Below are 15,098 nucleotides of genomic sequence, written 5' to 3' on the forward strand. Positions count from 1 at the left end.
GTCATCATTCTCTCGCTATCACTATTGTTATCGATTTAGTTCACCAAATCTGCAAACTTAAGTCGCAGCGGCAGAAAGATCGACAGAAATCTAGGAAAAAAGGACGAAGAGTTGTAAGACTAGCATCCTTCTAGAAAAATCGTCAAGATCTTAGAACAGCAGCAGGCAGTGGGTGGATGGGGTAGGAAAATCACTCAGGATGGAAGGCATTGGGGAAGGCTTGTATCCATTTTAAACAATTTTAAGACTTCAGATTGTTACTAAGACCGTTTACATTATAATAGTTTATATATGCCGTGTGAAAAAGTCTGCGTCTTATTTTTGGCCGAAACATATGCGTATAAGAGCGTCGAATTTTTGGCCGAAACATATGCGTATAAGAGCGTCTGTTTTTTGTCCGTCCACATCCGCACTCCTTATGGCGACATGTGCAAAACGTAATCTAACAACGAGCAAAATGAAGTACTTCATAGGGTTTCCATCCTGAGTCAAAAATTTTGAAGTCTTATCAGTGAGCGTTTTTGTACGAGTTTGAAAGCATTGGGACAATTGGTTAGTACTTTACCTACTTGTGTACATATATGAATGTAGAATTGCTAAGAGAAGCAAATTTGGTTAGTGTCTATTTAGGGTTTGTTATTGTAAAGAGCTTCTTTGCTACGAAATTGAGGCACAGGCATGCTAGTAGCTTCGTTGTGTAACCTCTATGACGGTGATTAAATCTCACCATTATTATTAACTGGCTCCATTCAAACACCCACTGTCGTTCTAGGCGGGTCGGTAACTATGCCGTCCACCCACTGTGGCTGGTCCCGTAGGCGCAACAGGGTCACACACACAAGGCTTTATTCATTTTGTATCGACTTCTAAGCACACCACAGTCGATTGTTCATGCCAACTCAAATTTACATTCGGAGAGTCAATGTCGTTCGACAGTCGCAAGGTCCGCCATTGTTTTGGCCATTTAGGTGGTCCGGAATATCATCGAGTTCATTTTAATAACTTAATGAAACAAAGCCCTCTACAGTTCCGTGTAGCACGAATCGATTAGGATCGTATCGAATCGCAAAGTGTGAATAACGCATCGTGCGTCGTGCAAGCCAAGATCATTAGATCATCCAGATACAGCAGCATTCGAAGTAAATGGATAAATTTGAATACATGCAAGTTATGTTTACTTTACCGTTTATTTTCATGTTACTATTCAATAGGACCATCGGCTCGTGTTTCGACACGTTTAATTGATGTTAGTTTTATCACTTTAACAGCACATCCGTCACGAATGTAATAAGCACTGCAAATAATCCAATTCACTTAAGAAAGTGTAGCACAAGTTTGTAACAAAGTTGGTTCGTATGCATTGGAGGTCCAACTCGAAAGACATACGACGTAAAGCAACGTCGGCGACTGACTGACCGGGCAGAACGAAGACCGGCGTCGTTGCCGAGTGACGCGTCCCTCTCCCTCGCCCCGGAGACAGTCGACACCCGACCAGTCGCGCGATCAGTCGTTCGACAACACGCGACCTGGTGGTGGATTAAACTCACCTTTGTATGAAATTTCTTCTCGTTTTTACGCGGGTATTTTATACGAGTAGGTCGTGATTTGACGGGGTCGACAGGCGTGGGCGCTCGGCTCTCCGCACGTTCGATGTAATAAACACAGATTGTAAATTTTATTTACGTTGCGTAGCGTGACCGTTATCTTGCGTGTGCCACAGCGGAGCGCATCGCCTGCATCGATAACGAATCGAACAGGCATCCAATACAATACTGAACAAATACTGGAACACTTTTTTTAAGATCTGGTTTACACTGCTGCCAAAACAGCATTTGCAAATTACGCGGGTTCGAATGAAGCAGGGCGTTGAAGACAAATAGTTTAAAACCTCCTTTAGGTTAGCTCTAGAAGTAGGTTCGGGGCCCTGCAGTTTTACCTGATTTGGAGACCGCAAAGCTCTTAGATCCTTAAGCGCACGCTCCTATGATTAGGCTCAAAAGCCCCCTTAAGGAGACTTCGGTTGACACTCAATAATATATATTTATCATTTCGACTCAAAGACGCTCGAGAGAACCGAACAACTTGGCCTGCCAAGAGTTAGTATTACTTCTCTAACATTACTATCAGTTCGGAAAGCGTAGGGACAGGTTGCGAGGGAAACTGCAGCGACGCTTCTATCTAGAATGATCGGAGGGTGGCGACCCCCGTGAAACGCAAGCCGACCTCGTTTCCGACGAGGCCGGTTGATTTTCGAACGGCTGTTTCTTCGGACACAGTTCGGCGAAAGTGATATCCAAATGTTGAATGCCAAAAATTACGCATTCTTCTCTGCTCCAGGAATTCGTATTATACTTTTTAAAATATTAATCATACGTTTCAAAAAAGACGAATGAAAAAAATGTTAATGTAAAGATTGATCACTTTCAAAATGAATGATGTTAAATAAAGAAGCCAACTATAAATCACTCGAGGCTAATCGATAAAAGAATGAGTGGAGGGATATGTCAAGATGTGCCCAGTGTTCTAAACCGCTAATTACTTATACTGCACAGACGTGTTAATTCCTACTGATTAAGAATGATGGTTGTGTATTAAGGTTTGTTAATTTTATGATGATTCTGTATGACCTGTATATAGCAAGCAAATGACCGTCAAAAGATTATATAACTTATGCATGTGAGATTAAAGTTATTTATCGCATGTTACGTTTAATTAATAAAACGATATAGGTTCAAAGTAGCCCCCGTGAAACGTGGGTTTCACTCTTTTAGTGTTATTTTGCAAGGATTTCTTGGAAGGTTGCTTCACAGGACCATTTTAGCGGTCAGTTTGGTTTATGCTGTGTTTCGGATTTTAAACATAATTATATTTTACATTTAACAGTATAAAACCAAAAACAGTTTGCTAAGAAAAAGTGATTTTTGTTCGTTTAGGCGTTTTAACAGTATACAGTATTTTTAAAATAAATGATTTGTTTGAAAAAAGTACCAAATCTAGTATTAATGACAATTTAGGTAAAGTAGGTTTTAAAATATTTATTTTATTTTAAATATACCAATTTTCATCGAAAACTACTAGTTGAAATGTTACTCAAAATTTAAGTAAATAATCGAAACTATTGCAAATTTCATAATCAATTTTAATCAATAGTTTTCGAATTGAAAAGTTTTTTCAAAAATATTTCAGTATCAATAATTTGTTTTATTTTTGAACAGTGCGCGTAGTTGACATTTTAAAGCCTGTTGTAACGAGTGTACAGTCCGAAAAACAATAATTAGTCAAAATAAGCCATAATCCACAAGTTGGTGAACTTTGCACAATTGGAAACGAAAATTTTGCATTTAAGTAATAATCGAGAAGAAACCTCGCCTTTTTCACACGGAATTGTTTCACTGGAATTTTACGTAATTTGTTACACGAACCTCTCCGTGTTAAGGTGCCGTAATTACTACAGCTTTAATATTGAAACGGTCGATTGGTAAATCAAAGTCCTTGGTCTTGGTACTTTGTAGACAGATAGACTTAGGTTTATTTCTTGTTTTTGGTTGTAACCCAGATCTTAAGGTAGTCCTTAATTTGTCACTTTTTAATTTTTATCATTACCATTTTAGTTCTAGGACCTCTCTGTTGGAAATAGGGCTTTTCCATATATCCGATTTTTGATGATTTTAGACGACCTGTCTTCCGATAAATTTTACACCGTAAGCTGTCCACCTGAGTGGGCATTCTACGCTGCGCTAGTCGATCCGTGATCTCCACTCTAAAACCTTAAAACCCTTACGGCCATCTGTTTTGCGCGCTCTGTAGCTTATCCACTTCCTTTTGAACTGCTTAACCCTTTGGGGCACGCTGGTATTAAAAATGTCCCACCTCTTTGATGCGTAATAACGCATGGTGGGACATTTCTCGACCCACTTGGAAATATTGGAATAGTTTCGCGCTCATACAATTTTTTCTAAACTTTGTTATTTAAAGTAATTGGCAACACCATTAGCAATTGTTAAAAATATACTCGATTGCGCTGGATATATATGACAAGTTCATCAAGTGTTGAAACCGAAAATTTTTAGTAGTTAATAACAGAATTAAATTTACGAGCGGGCTGGCGGGCGGTGCACTTTCATGCACGACAACCACTGCATGTGCGAAGGTGGCTAGATATTGGTCCTTTCTTATTTAGGATGGACTTCCGCAATGTAACGCCTGAATCCATTAAATAAAAAGAATTAAATTTTTATATTTTTTATATCATTGTATATCCTTATTAATAATAACAAACCAATTTTGTTAAATTTTGAACGAGATAAAGTTTCTGTGCAACATGGGTATTTTTATTTTCTAAAATTCCGTGCCTCAAAGGGTTAATCATTCAGCGAGGCTTTATCGATTAATTGTGTTGGTCTACGGATCTCCTTATTTCTAATTCAATATTGTCGAGTAATCCCTAGCATAGCCCTCTTCATGTCTTGTTGAGCAACCGTGAGCTTGCCAATGAGACCTGAAGTGTGAAACGTTGTAATGCCCAAAGCCATTTCTGGTAATACATATTATTACGGTATAATTACATTATATGCTCTATCAGTTGATTTCGACTAGACGGTGATTTATGAGACACTTTTTGTATACAAATATCTTAAAACTGCTTCCATATGTGTTCTCGAAAATGTTATAAACGTACTGTGGCGCTATCAAAGAAATCTACTTGACCGGGTTAACATTATCATAACAGTGAAAAGATTAAAAAAACTTTCCACAAAACTCTTTATGATCCCTCTACCATTATGAGCTGCAGTAAAATACCAGTATTTACTTAATGAAATTAACAAATATTTATTATCGACCTGTTTATCTTTAATCAAGCTGGTCATCGATGGCGTTAAGTACATTTTTAATTCGACTCGTACTTAAAAAAATTGGCAACGTCGACGTTGTTCAACTGCAACTGAAAATGGCACTCGAAACGACCACATAACATTAAGATATTTAATGAACATTGAAGAGTGTTTCGTTAGGAAATTTAATCTTAACGTCTCAATTATTCAAACTTTCGAACATTCAAGCGTGCTGAACGCATGTCCTCTGGGGTTTAAAGTTCAAAAGTTGAGACGACGGAGCCGAAAACACAGCGTAGGACATCGATCCACGATCAGACGATTTAGTTATGGCTGTCAACGCTGAATGCAGGTCTTCCAACTACTGAGAAAATCAATGGGCGCGATTTGTGTCCAGCAATGGGCATCCTTTATTTTCTAATTAAAAAATTATAATAATTATTAAATTAAATCTAAAAATTAAAGTTACTTAAAGAATTTTTCTCAAAAAGGTTAAACTTGAAAACAAACTTATTAAAATTGAAAACGGATAGTACCAGAAACGATTTTTTTTACAGATAAATCACGAATAACATCGTAACTTTGACGTCGTTATTAAATACATGATGAACTCTATCGTAATTTTAATTCATCTTGTTTATAATTGTCACTTCTTGTAACACTTCCTCCGTGTTCAATATTTAATAATAAACAAAATGTCAAACTGCTCGTTATGCGCCCAACGATACGATTCATTAAGAATATTTCATTGCAGATTTTCTTCGTTTATTCGCTGCCTCTTTTTTTAATTTTAGTTCTTTTTATCGTCAGGATCTGCATTAAATGACATTACTTCGCACATGGACACGTAAATTAAATACTTTATAATTTGCTTATTTGTAATATACAGGCAGAAGAACTAATGCGCATATGTCTACTATTCAGTAAGGTCAACAAAAAATATGTCTTGCGTAACTACCAATTGTCTAAATTTGATCTACTTCTTTTCTTTCTAGCAAAAGATGTTTTTCTATAAAACTTTAAAACAATTGTTTACATTGTCTTTTCAGTTAAAAATGGCCTTACTCTCACTCAGATCTTTTTAAATAAGTTTTTTTTTACCGCTAAAGGCATATGTGTTCTGATATATATTCATAGCTCGAGGTGTCATTACCCTTTACGTAATTTTTGAAACAAAACGTGAGCGTAATACATCCGACACTTGTAAACACGCCCTTAGTGCCGTCCAATTATTTCTGCTCGCGGAGACAAAGATAGGCTTCACAAAAAGAACTTGTTAAGGGCCCATTCGGCTGAGGCGCGGCTTACGGGTTACGAGCAAATGGGTGATGACTCGGATTACGAGGAAGGAATCCTTTTCTTGATATTCCATCATAGTTACTACTTTAGTGGTTTTATTATCGCTTATATCGCGTGAAATATTGGAACTTTATTTATTATCGACTTAATTTACAAGATTTGTCTCACTACGATTAATGCAAAGTTTTTATATAAACATCTTTATCACAATCATGTTAGCCGATAGACTACCACTGCAACGCACAAGCTTTTCCCAAAGTTCGTGTTCCTGCGATCTTGATTGATTTTTAACCTTAATTTACAAAGTATATTCATTCATAGTGAACACTTGTGTGGGTCACGGTAAAAATGCCTGAAGCGTCTTATTTGAAAGAACTTGCAACTAGAATCATATTAAGCCCATCAACAATAGCATCCATCAACTGAAAGTTATACGCTCCTTGATAGGCCATAAACCCACAATAAACCCGGAAGGTTTTTTTTGTAGTACTCACTTTCACGATATCCTGAAAATTAATGCCTTTTTTATGTTCATAGTAGAGGGATTCAATCCCAGGCTTTATTGTTACTTAAAATCCATCACACTGTAACAGGATTTTTGAATGTTTTGTAAATTTTTGCCAAAAAGAAGTGAGTTACATGAGATTGTACTGCAAAATCGTGCACAACTGTGCATGTATAATACATGTAAAAGAGTTACTAATTTTATTTATTTTTATTGGAAGCCTAGAGAGAAAGGCTTACAAAAATGTTACATATGTTTATCAATATTCTTTTACGGATAAGGCAAATTATTGTATACATATATATCACCGCGCTCACCGAAGAAATTGATCATTACAAAAATGCAATTTTCAGGAGAGACGAAAAATTAACATATCGGTTATATCCTAAAAATTTATACACTTAAATATTTTGAATATTTATATTTGAAAGAACACTTTGCGTGTAAAATTTTATTCTTGTTTGTATTTTACCTTGTTTATTTAGACAAATAAACAGCATTGCCAATCTCCGCCATTTTCAGCCAGAAAATTATGTAAAAAAAATTAACGAGGTGTATTAGAACTAGTAGAATGGAAATTTAAAAAAAAAACATACAAATAATAACGGCGATTATCATTTTATTTGGTGAGAGCAGCTATATATCGACAAAGCCATCAATTAAATCAGCATTCATATCATTTAAGCCGTAAGACGTCCACTGTTGGGCCTAGATCTGCTTCAACGAATTCCAACAAGAGCGATCGGTGGCAATTCGCCGTAAGGTTTTCGGAAGAGGTAAATAAGGTTATTACCAATTAAATATCGGTTTAAAATGTTAATAATTAAATGCATACATTATTGAAGGTTTGATAAAATCAATACTTCGATATAGATGTACATGCAAGTATACTTTTGTGATAAAATTATAACAGATAAGACCGGTGCCGACGTGTCTATGTGGGTTTGCGTCAGTAGTAGAGTTACCCGGGCAGAGTGATTGATAGTGCTTGCCATTTATCATCGTTGATAACAGCCATATCCTCCTACAACTCTTCTTCGATTCGATATAAAATTGTTTTATTTAGTTGTGATTAAATTTTGCTCTCTATTATTTAAAGTAAAGGATAATTATTTGTTTAATTTTTATTAAAGTGAAGTTTCCATATTTGTTATTGACCAAAGCTATACGTAGATAACGGTTTATATTTAATAGACATTGCAATTATACAATGTAATTGCAATTAATAAATGAAAAATTTATTTATATTTGTTGTATTAAAATTAAATATTATTCTGGAAGATTGTAGAGTGATTATTTCGCGGGTCAAGTTCTTTAGGTTTTATTTCAAATGTGCTGTTCTATTTTAGCACAACATTAACGTTAGCTAATCCGCTTATTCGACTGGAACCGCTCTACCGCGTATTAGAGAAACGCACATATCTAAAGCGCGGCAGAGCAGTTCTGGTCAGACTCTAAATAAAGATTCTTCTCAAATTTCTTAAAATTCGAACAATAGATTCATATAACTCTAGAAATATTTTTACCTGTCATTTTTATAAGTAAAACTTTGGTTTATTTTTTAGATATAAAGATCTACTATTAAAAAGACAGCTTCTTTAAATGGGGCGAATGTATAGGTCATTTACTCGCAAAAAGCTTTAAAGTTTCTACACCTAATTTTAATTTCCCTGTGAACTCTCTGAAATACGTTATATGAATTTATTAGATCGATTAGAATGTGACAGGTTAATAACTTCAGGCAGTACAAAGCCAGAGACAGATAGTAAATAATTTTTTTTTTATTTGGTTATCCGAATTTTGAACTTTTTTCTCTTACTACATAATAAAGGTTACACTACGTCATATATTATTTCAGAAACCATTGATATTTGGATAAGGTGTACCAAACGTTAATTGACAGCAGTTAATGTGCGATATATTCGCCCCTTAAAGCTTTTAAATTTATAACAAATAACCATGGATAATAATTAAGCTCTTGCTATTTTAGAGATGAAAACTTCGTACTGTAAATGTAAAATGATTCTCCAAACAAAAGATTTTTTTTTTATAACAATGAAAATCTTAACGAATGGAAGCAATGTAATATTGTGTTATACAATTGCTAAAACCTACGAATACTTTACAAATAAAGAGAAACAAGCGCTAGCGAGGAAGCCCCGCCGGTTTGCGCAGACTGCGAGGAGCCGTTTTTAAGCAAACAATTTAATTAATCAGCAAACACAGTTCTATTGACTGACCGTCTGAAACCTAGTCATATTTTATTTTTTCAATTTAATGGTAACTAAAAGTATATTAATTCCATAAAGTGAAATAGTAATATATAACTCTATTTTAGTTTCGATGCAATATGGAACTGCCTGCTGGTCCCATGGGAAATTGGAATAGGACCAGTTGGAAGCGGCCTGCATACAACGTTCTTGACGACCTTATCAGAGTCGTATGTTCACCTTGGGGTCCTTCATTGCGCTTGCTCCAGGGGCCATCTGTTCACCGCGCTATGTGCCCTGTCAACTGCCACTTGAATTTTCCAATACGCCGAGCTTTGAGGGGTTACTTTCATTCGTTTACGGATCTTCTTATTTCTCATTCGATTTCGAAGAGAAATCCCAAATATAGCCTTCCTGATTGAATATACTACAAAAAAAATTTCAGTCTTTCTACTCCTCATATTTAGTAAGAATCATTAAAATATAACTGTATTTAAATTTGTGTTGATTTTATTGTTATTAAAATAAATATCGTTGAAACATACTGCATGAAGTATTTATATGTATATGCTCTAAATAGTTACACGAATTTAATTAAAGCGATGATTTTCTTTATTTCATATTCTGCCGTATGAATATTTGTACTCCACATGTGGACAAATTTGATATACTGTGTAAGAATTTAAAAAGTGTAAGATAAACAAAAAATTCCGCAAATTTTCCATATTCACTAAAATTATTACTCTTTTTAACAACGAAATATATTTCTTAAGTAAATAATGTTCATACGGCGAGAAGACAAACTATTGGAGTCAAATTACTGTGGCCGTCGATGGCGCGTTTTTTACAAAAACTTGGAAGTCGACACCGTACTTCCCAAGGCTACTAATTGGCCATCGCTTCCAGGGCATGGTTAAGGCTAAGACATCGATATTTTACATTTTATGGTCAAAATTACACTTTAGGTAATTTAAAAAAAACATGTAAAAAAAAAAAACAAAAAACTGCATGTAAAATAATTAATTTCAAAATTTAATTAGATCGACACAGTTTTAAGCTATTATAGAAGAATATGGAATAGGCTTCCGTTTTATCACGTAGGTGTCGCAAGAGACGACAGAGGGACAAGTTTCAAGATGGAAAAGTAGGGAGCAGCGTCCTGCGTACCACATCACCACACTACGATAGCCAACTTGCCTGCCAGGCGTGGCGATTATGGTACATCCTCACATATATATCGTAGAAGGAGGCATATGATTTGCAGTGTGTGTCAATGGGCTGAAACAAATACGACGCAGTTTTTTACTGCCTTACAGACTTAATTGAACATATTTCTAGCGTAAAATCTTATAAAGAATTCGTTTCGAATAAAATGATTGTCCAATGTAACTTTTAGGACTGTCCTTGTTGTCTCAAGACCTTATGGTCACCGTATTATACGCTGAGTCGCGAGCGCCAGGTTATTTCTGTCAAAATTATTTACATAATATTTAACGCCCTATTGATAGGGGTTGATCAATTTAAGGGAATGGACGACCAACGTCATAAACATACAACTTTACGCCTGCGACGCTAAGTTGAAGACGGTATTTTAAAGAAGGAAATAAATTTAAACAGCAATTTAGTAGCAGTGTTTCAAAATATATCACGCAAAGGATCGTGTGGCTTACTCTGATTATAATGTTGATCACAGTCGCCCACAAACAATGATATTATGACATTAAGTATATTCAACATCATGTCCTAAACAACACTCCTGTCTGTTTTAAAATATACAAGAAATTCATAATTTTTTTATTTAATTTAAGATAGATTATATCTCTTTTTGGCATTCACTCTAACACCTAGTCGGGGAAATGGTTTAGATCTGAGAGGAACAGGCGAAAGAAATACAGCAGAACTATATATATATATATATATATACACACATTCACACAACATTTTCAGGGTATTGCTATCTTCGATTTAAATTTTTTATAAATCTAGCACCAAAAGCTTTATGAACATTTGCATTTACGTAGCATCATTTGCGAAGTGTCAGTCAATATTTTTAATTTGCTTTAAGTTGATTTGTAATAAATAGACATTAAGCCTTAATGAAGGAACCGTATCTAGAGAAATACCGGGAAGGACAAATGTTAATGGTAGCCGTGTTTAGAAATAAAGATAACGCGATACAAGATACATCCGAGATATCAATTTTAAATACAATATTATTAGTGGTTCGTTACTACACGGTGGTAATAATTTCTTATCCCGAGTTATCAGAGCCTTGGCTAATAATCGTGAAACAAGATAAATTTTAGATACGGTCCACGGTTCGGGGATTAATTATTTAAGTCTTATCTACATAATTAATAGCATATCCAATATATAACTATCAAATTACTACTAATAACAACCATATTATATGTTTCCAGCTGAATAAAATTAAATAATGATAATTTATGTGCCCCTCTTTAAAGGAACGGTACAAAAAGTTTAATGTACAATTATAAAGTACGAGTTACAAAAAAGATTAAGGTTATTTTAATATAGATGCACCGACGATATACTTAAAGTCGCGAGTGGTCGCTGGATACGGGTAGCGCAAATCCAAAAAAAAGTTTTTATGGCGACATTCTGGGGGAACCCTACGCCCAGCAGTGAGTTTTGCCTATCAACTGCATAATGATGATGCATTGAATAAAACAAAAAACAGGCAAACATAGTTTATAACGCATAAAACTATAAGAGTTCTGAGGGTGTAAATAGGCGGCTTTGGCCTTAAAGAAAAGCGTGAGTTGTAAATAAATATATTAATGCAACTTTATAATAAATTTAAAAAAAAACTTAATCAGGCATTAGTTTGTTACCATCGTTTTGGCCATATATATACATTAGAATTATTTTGAGCTAGGTTGATGCAAATAATGTATGTATCTCTCATTATTTCAATTAAAATTTAAACGGTGACAATTTTTGTTTCCAAGAATTATTTGAATCAGTATTAAAAGATTATTTTATGGATAATTATCAGATTATTTAATACCTTAAAAATGACTAGACTGTGCTCTATCTAGCGTAACCCTAAAATACGAACTCCGGAAATAGCTAAAGATGTTTAGAAGTAATTTATTCTGTAGTTTCCTTTTTGTACCATAATTAATACTCTAATTAATACTACCAAAACGAAAACAAAAAAAATTATGGATAATTTTTTTCTAAGACCTAATTTTTATAATGTTTGCGTTAAACTGCCATTATTACCTATAAATAAATAGGTGTAGAAATTTCAGCCAGGTTTATCAAATATCACAATAAATCGGTCAACACTGTCTACGTTATAAAAGTAAGTGCTAATCTGTTATCTACTTCTATGATAAAGAATGAGAACAGTTATGATTCATTTCTTACAATAAAGTTTTATATTTAAAATGGGCATTATCGCGATTTAAATTTTCTAGTCGTTTGTGAGAGTTATTAATTTTGCATGCTATTATACAAATCCGGTAATTTTATGTGGGTTGTACCAATCCGGTAAATCTCAAGTCGAAAGAATTCTCGTGTTAAGTTACTTCTTTTCCAAAAAAGGGAACCCCCCGAATTTGTAAATATCAATAAGGCGACGGTGTACACGCAGGCCGAATTTTTTTTAATATAAATTCTAATACGTGAAACTAAGAATCGAAACATAATAATAATGAGAACTAAAATAAGCCGAGTCTCCTGGTCTCAAGGAAGGACATAACTATTTCCAGACGAGGCACCGGCGGTAAAGTGCCGCCGCAACCAAATTATAGCAGGGGATATTATTATACAAAGTCGTTTCCGACATTTCTTAATTAGATAGGAAGTAAAATGTGGGCTATCGGGAAGTGTCAGAATTTTAACAGTAGATGGATCATTAAATGAAAAACACTTTCTTCTTAAAATTTTCAAAGAAATCTGTTAAGGCAAAATATATACGCAGTTTAATTTTTACATCATTTATATTTAACTCGCATTCTCTTTTGTTTTATTACAACAAGAGGTCCATTTCGGCATTATGTATGAAATGTAATATGGGGTAACAAAGCGCTGAAACAATAGTAAATTTCAAAAATGACAACAAGCAAAAATTATTTTATAACGTCTATTTATATAAACACTAAATATTATGTATATATATACAAATGTATTACACGCTTTAAATTTGGATATGAAACTGAGCTTAATTGGAACGGATATGACAAATTTCCTTTACAGTGAAATTAATATTTCCCTTTAAATGTTTGAACCGTTCAACAATTTGTTTCACAAGCTGAAACATTATAAAGTATCCTGCAGTTGTTTAAGATAATTAAACGGAGCTTCCGTGTTTATTAAGTAAGACAGATGTAATTCATTTTTATGATATAGATGTTTTGATGATTGTGGATCTCTCGTGACTAGTCTTTGTATGCCATAAGTTCTAGTAAATAATTTTTCTATACACTTTTTGGTATTTTATTATTTTTATTTAGAAATTGAAACGTCAGTCACATTGATTACTCATTCTAATATAAATGCTCAAAATGTAAACACGCACTTTACTTTAATAACCGTATGTGTTTTTAACAAAACCACAGAATATATGATTCCTTTATTATCTAACTTGGCTGGGTAGTGTTTAAGAATCGAAATATCTCTCTTCCATAGTGATCATTTACTATTGAGATAATTAATAGAACGCTAATGAAAACAATACAAAAACTTAAAAATATCTGCTAATGTCCATAGTGTTTAAACGAAGTTATTCGAATTAAAAAAAAATCGTACTGTCGGTTTTTATATAAATTCGGAAACTTTAACGACTGTTTCAAGTTATATGCAGACAGTTTTCGTCAATTACAATAATATCAATTAATATATACCTGGCTATTGGCAAATGTGAACAAAAGCAAAGCGAAACACAATCTTTCCCTAATTGCTTTTTTTGTTAGCCTCGATGCCTGAAGGTCGTTGCAGACAAAATTTTAATTGAGCGATGGCACGCCTTTCGTGAATGCTGCGGCGTATGTTCGACAAAAAATTTATATAACATTAAATATTTTAAACGAGTTTATATTTACTTTTAAGTTTTTGTAAACCTACATATAATACATACTTTCACTTCGTACTGCGAGAATACGTACAATCGACGGACAAGGTATTAAACATACCATAAAATATAAATTAAATTATATCAATGACATAACATAATCGAAAACTCAACACTTATATTTAATTTTTACAATCATAAATATAAGTGTTACAATAATCTTTCCTAGAATCGTATGTGCTGGACTTGGCCATCAGAAGACGCCAAACGCAGGCTCTTCCAACGATCCTATTGAAAATCTGCGGCGGAGTGTACAGAAATAGATGTTTAATGGCTGAACCGATGACGGCGATGATTCCTGCAGAGACTAGTTAACCTGATACTTTTTCTTACAAAATATTTGCATGAAGTTTGCTAACGCTGGAGATGATTAGCTGTATTTATAGTTAAATACTAAAAATATACGAAATATATAAATTTTAATCTAAACAAATAATGGACATAACCACACATGTTTTAAAAACGTTAGAATCATTTTCATAAATCAAACGATAAAATAAGACAACATAAACGGTATACCTTATACAAAAACAGTAGCTTCCGTTTGAACTAAAAATATAACTGCGTAGTTAATATCGTAAAATAATAACATATGGACACTGAAGGTTAAGCATCTGTTAAAAGTACAATCACGTCCATGCGTCTTAAATTTCTTACATCATTGTAATGTGATTCAAAATGTGAAGAAACTAAAAAGATGATTTGGCACCCGAATGTACTTTGGTATGGTTGTTCGAGATATGTGTAACTAACTACACATTGAACAGATATTAATTATAGCTTTTGTCATGACGCTGTTACCCGTAAGTACAACATATGTATGTACATATACCGACCGAATTCGTCGTCTTAAGGTAGATCATTTTTTGGGTAAATAGACATATTTCTTTTCTGCTCATTTTATATTACAATTTAATTATTTATTTGGAAATAAATTACACTAGGAACTTTTTAAAGTTGTTAAAAAAATTACCTCATAAATCTGAGTTTAAGTTGGGAACAGTAGTAAATCTGAAAACTGCTGTGTATTAATATATTTTGTTGTAAGTTTAGAGTAGCACAGAATTTAATAAAACTTAAAAGAACCTAGTGATTCAAACATGAAGAATGTTACGGTTCATTATATAACATTCGTTACGAATTTACAAATT

General features: G+C 33.8%; 1 protein-coding gene across 6 annotated transcripts in view; it reads right to left on the minus strand.

Moving 5' to 3' along the window:
* The window catches only part of ckn (CRK like proto-oncogene, adaptor protein), a 356,007-nt gene that overhangs the window by 176,235 nt on the left and 164,674 nt on the right, over positions 1-15,098 (minus strand). For 3 of the 6 annotated variants that reach the window (XM_068775451.1, XM_068775449.1, XM_068775448.1), the window contains exon 1: positions 1,184-1,398. The exons of 2 other annotated variants lie outside the window; for them this stretch is intronic. In XM_068775451.1, the coding sequence (XP_068631552.1) occupies positions 1,184-1,217 (34 nt within the window). In that variant the 5' untranslated portion in view covers positions 1,218-1,398. Of the gene's footprint in view, positions 1-727; positions 775-1,183; positions 1,399-15,098 lie in introns of those variants that run through there. One more of the 6 variants, XM_068775452.1, reaches the window with a different exon arrangement.

This window comes from Battus philenor, unplaced genomic scaffold (genome assembly GCF_028537555.1).
Source record: "Battus philenor isolate CCGP_79_NKW_IND1 unplaced genomic scaffold, ilBatPhil1.0.hap1 SCAF_9, whole genome shotgun sequence".
NCBI lineage: Eukaryota > Metazoa > Arthropoda > Insecta > Lepidoptera > Papilionidae > Battus > Battus philenor.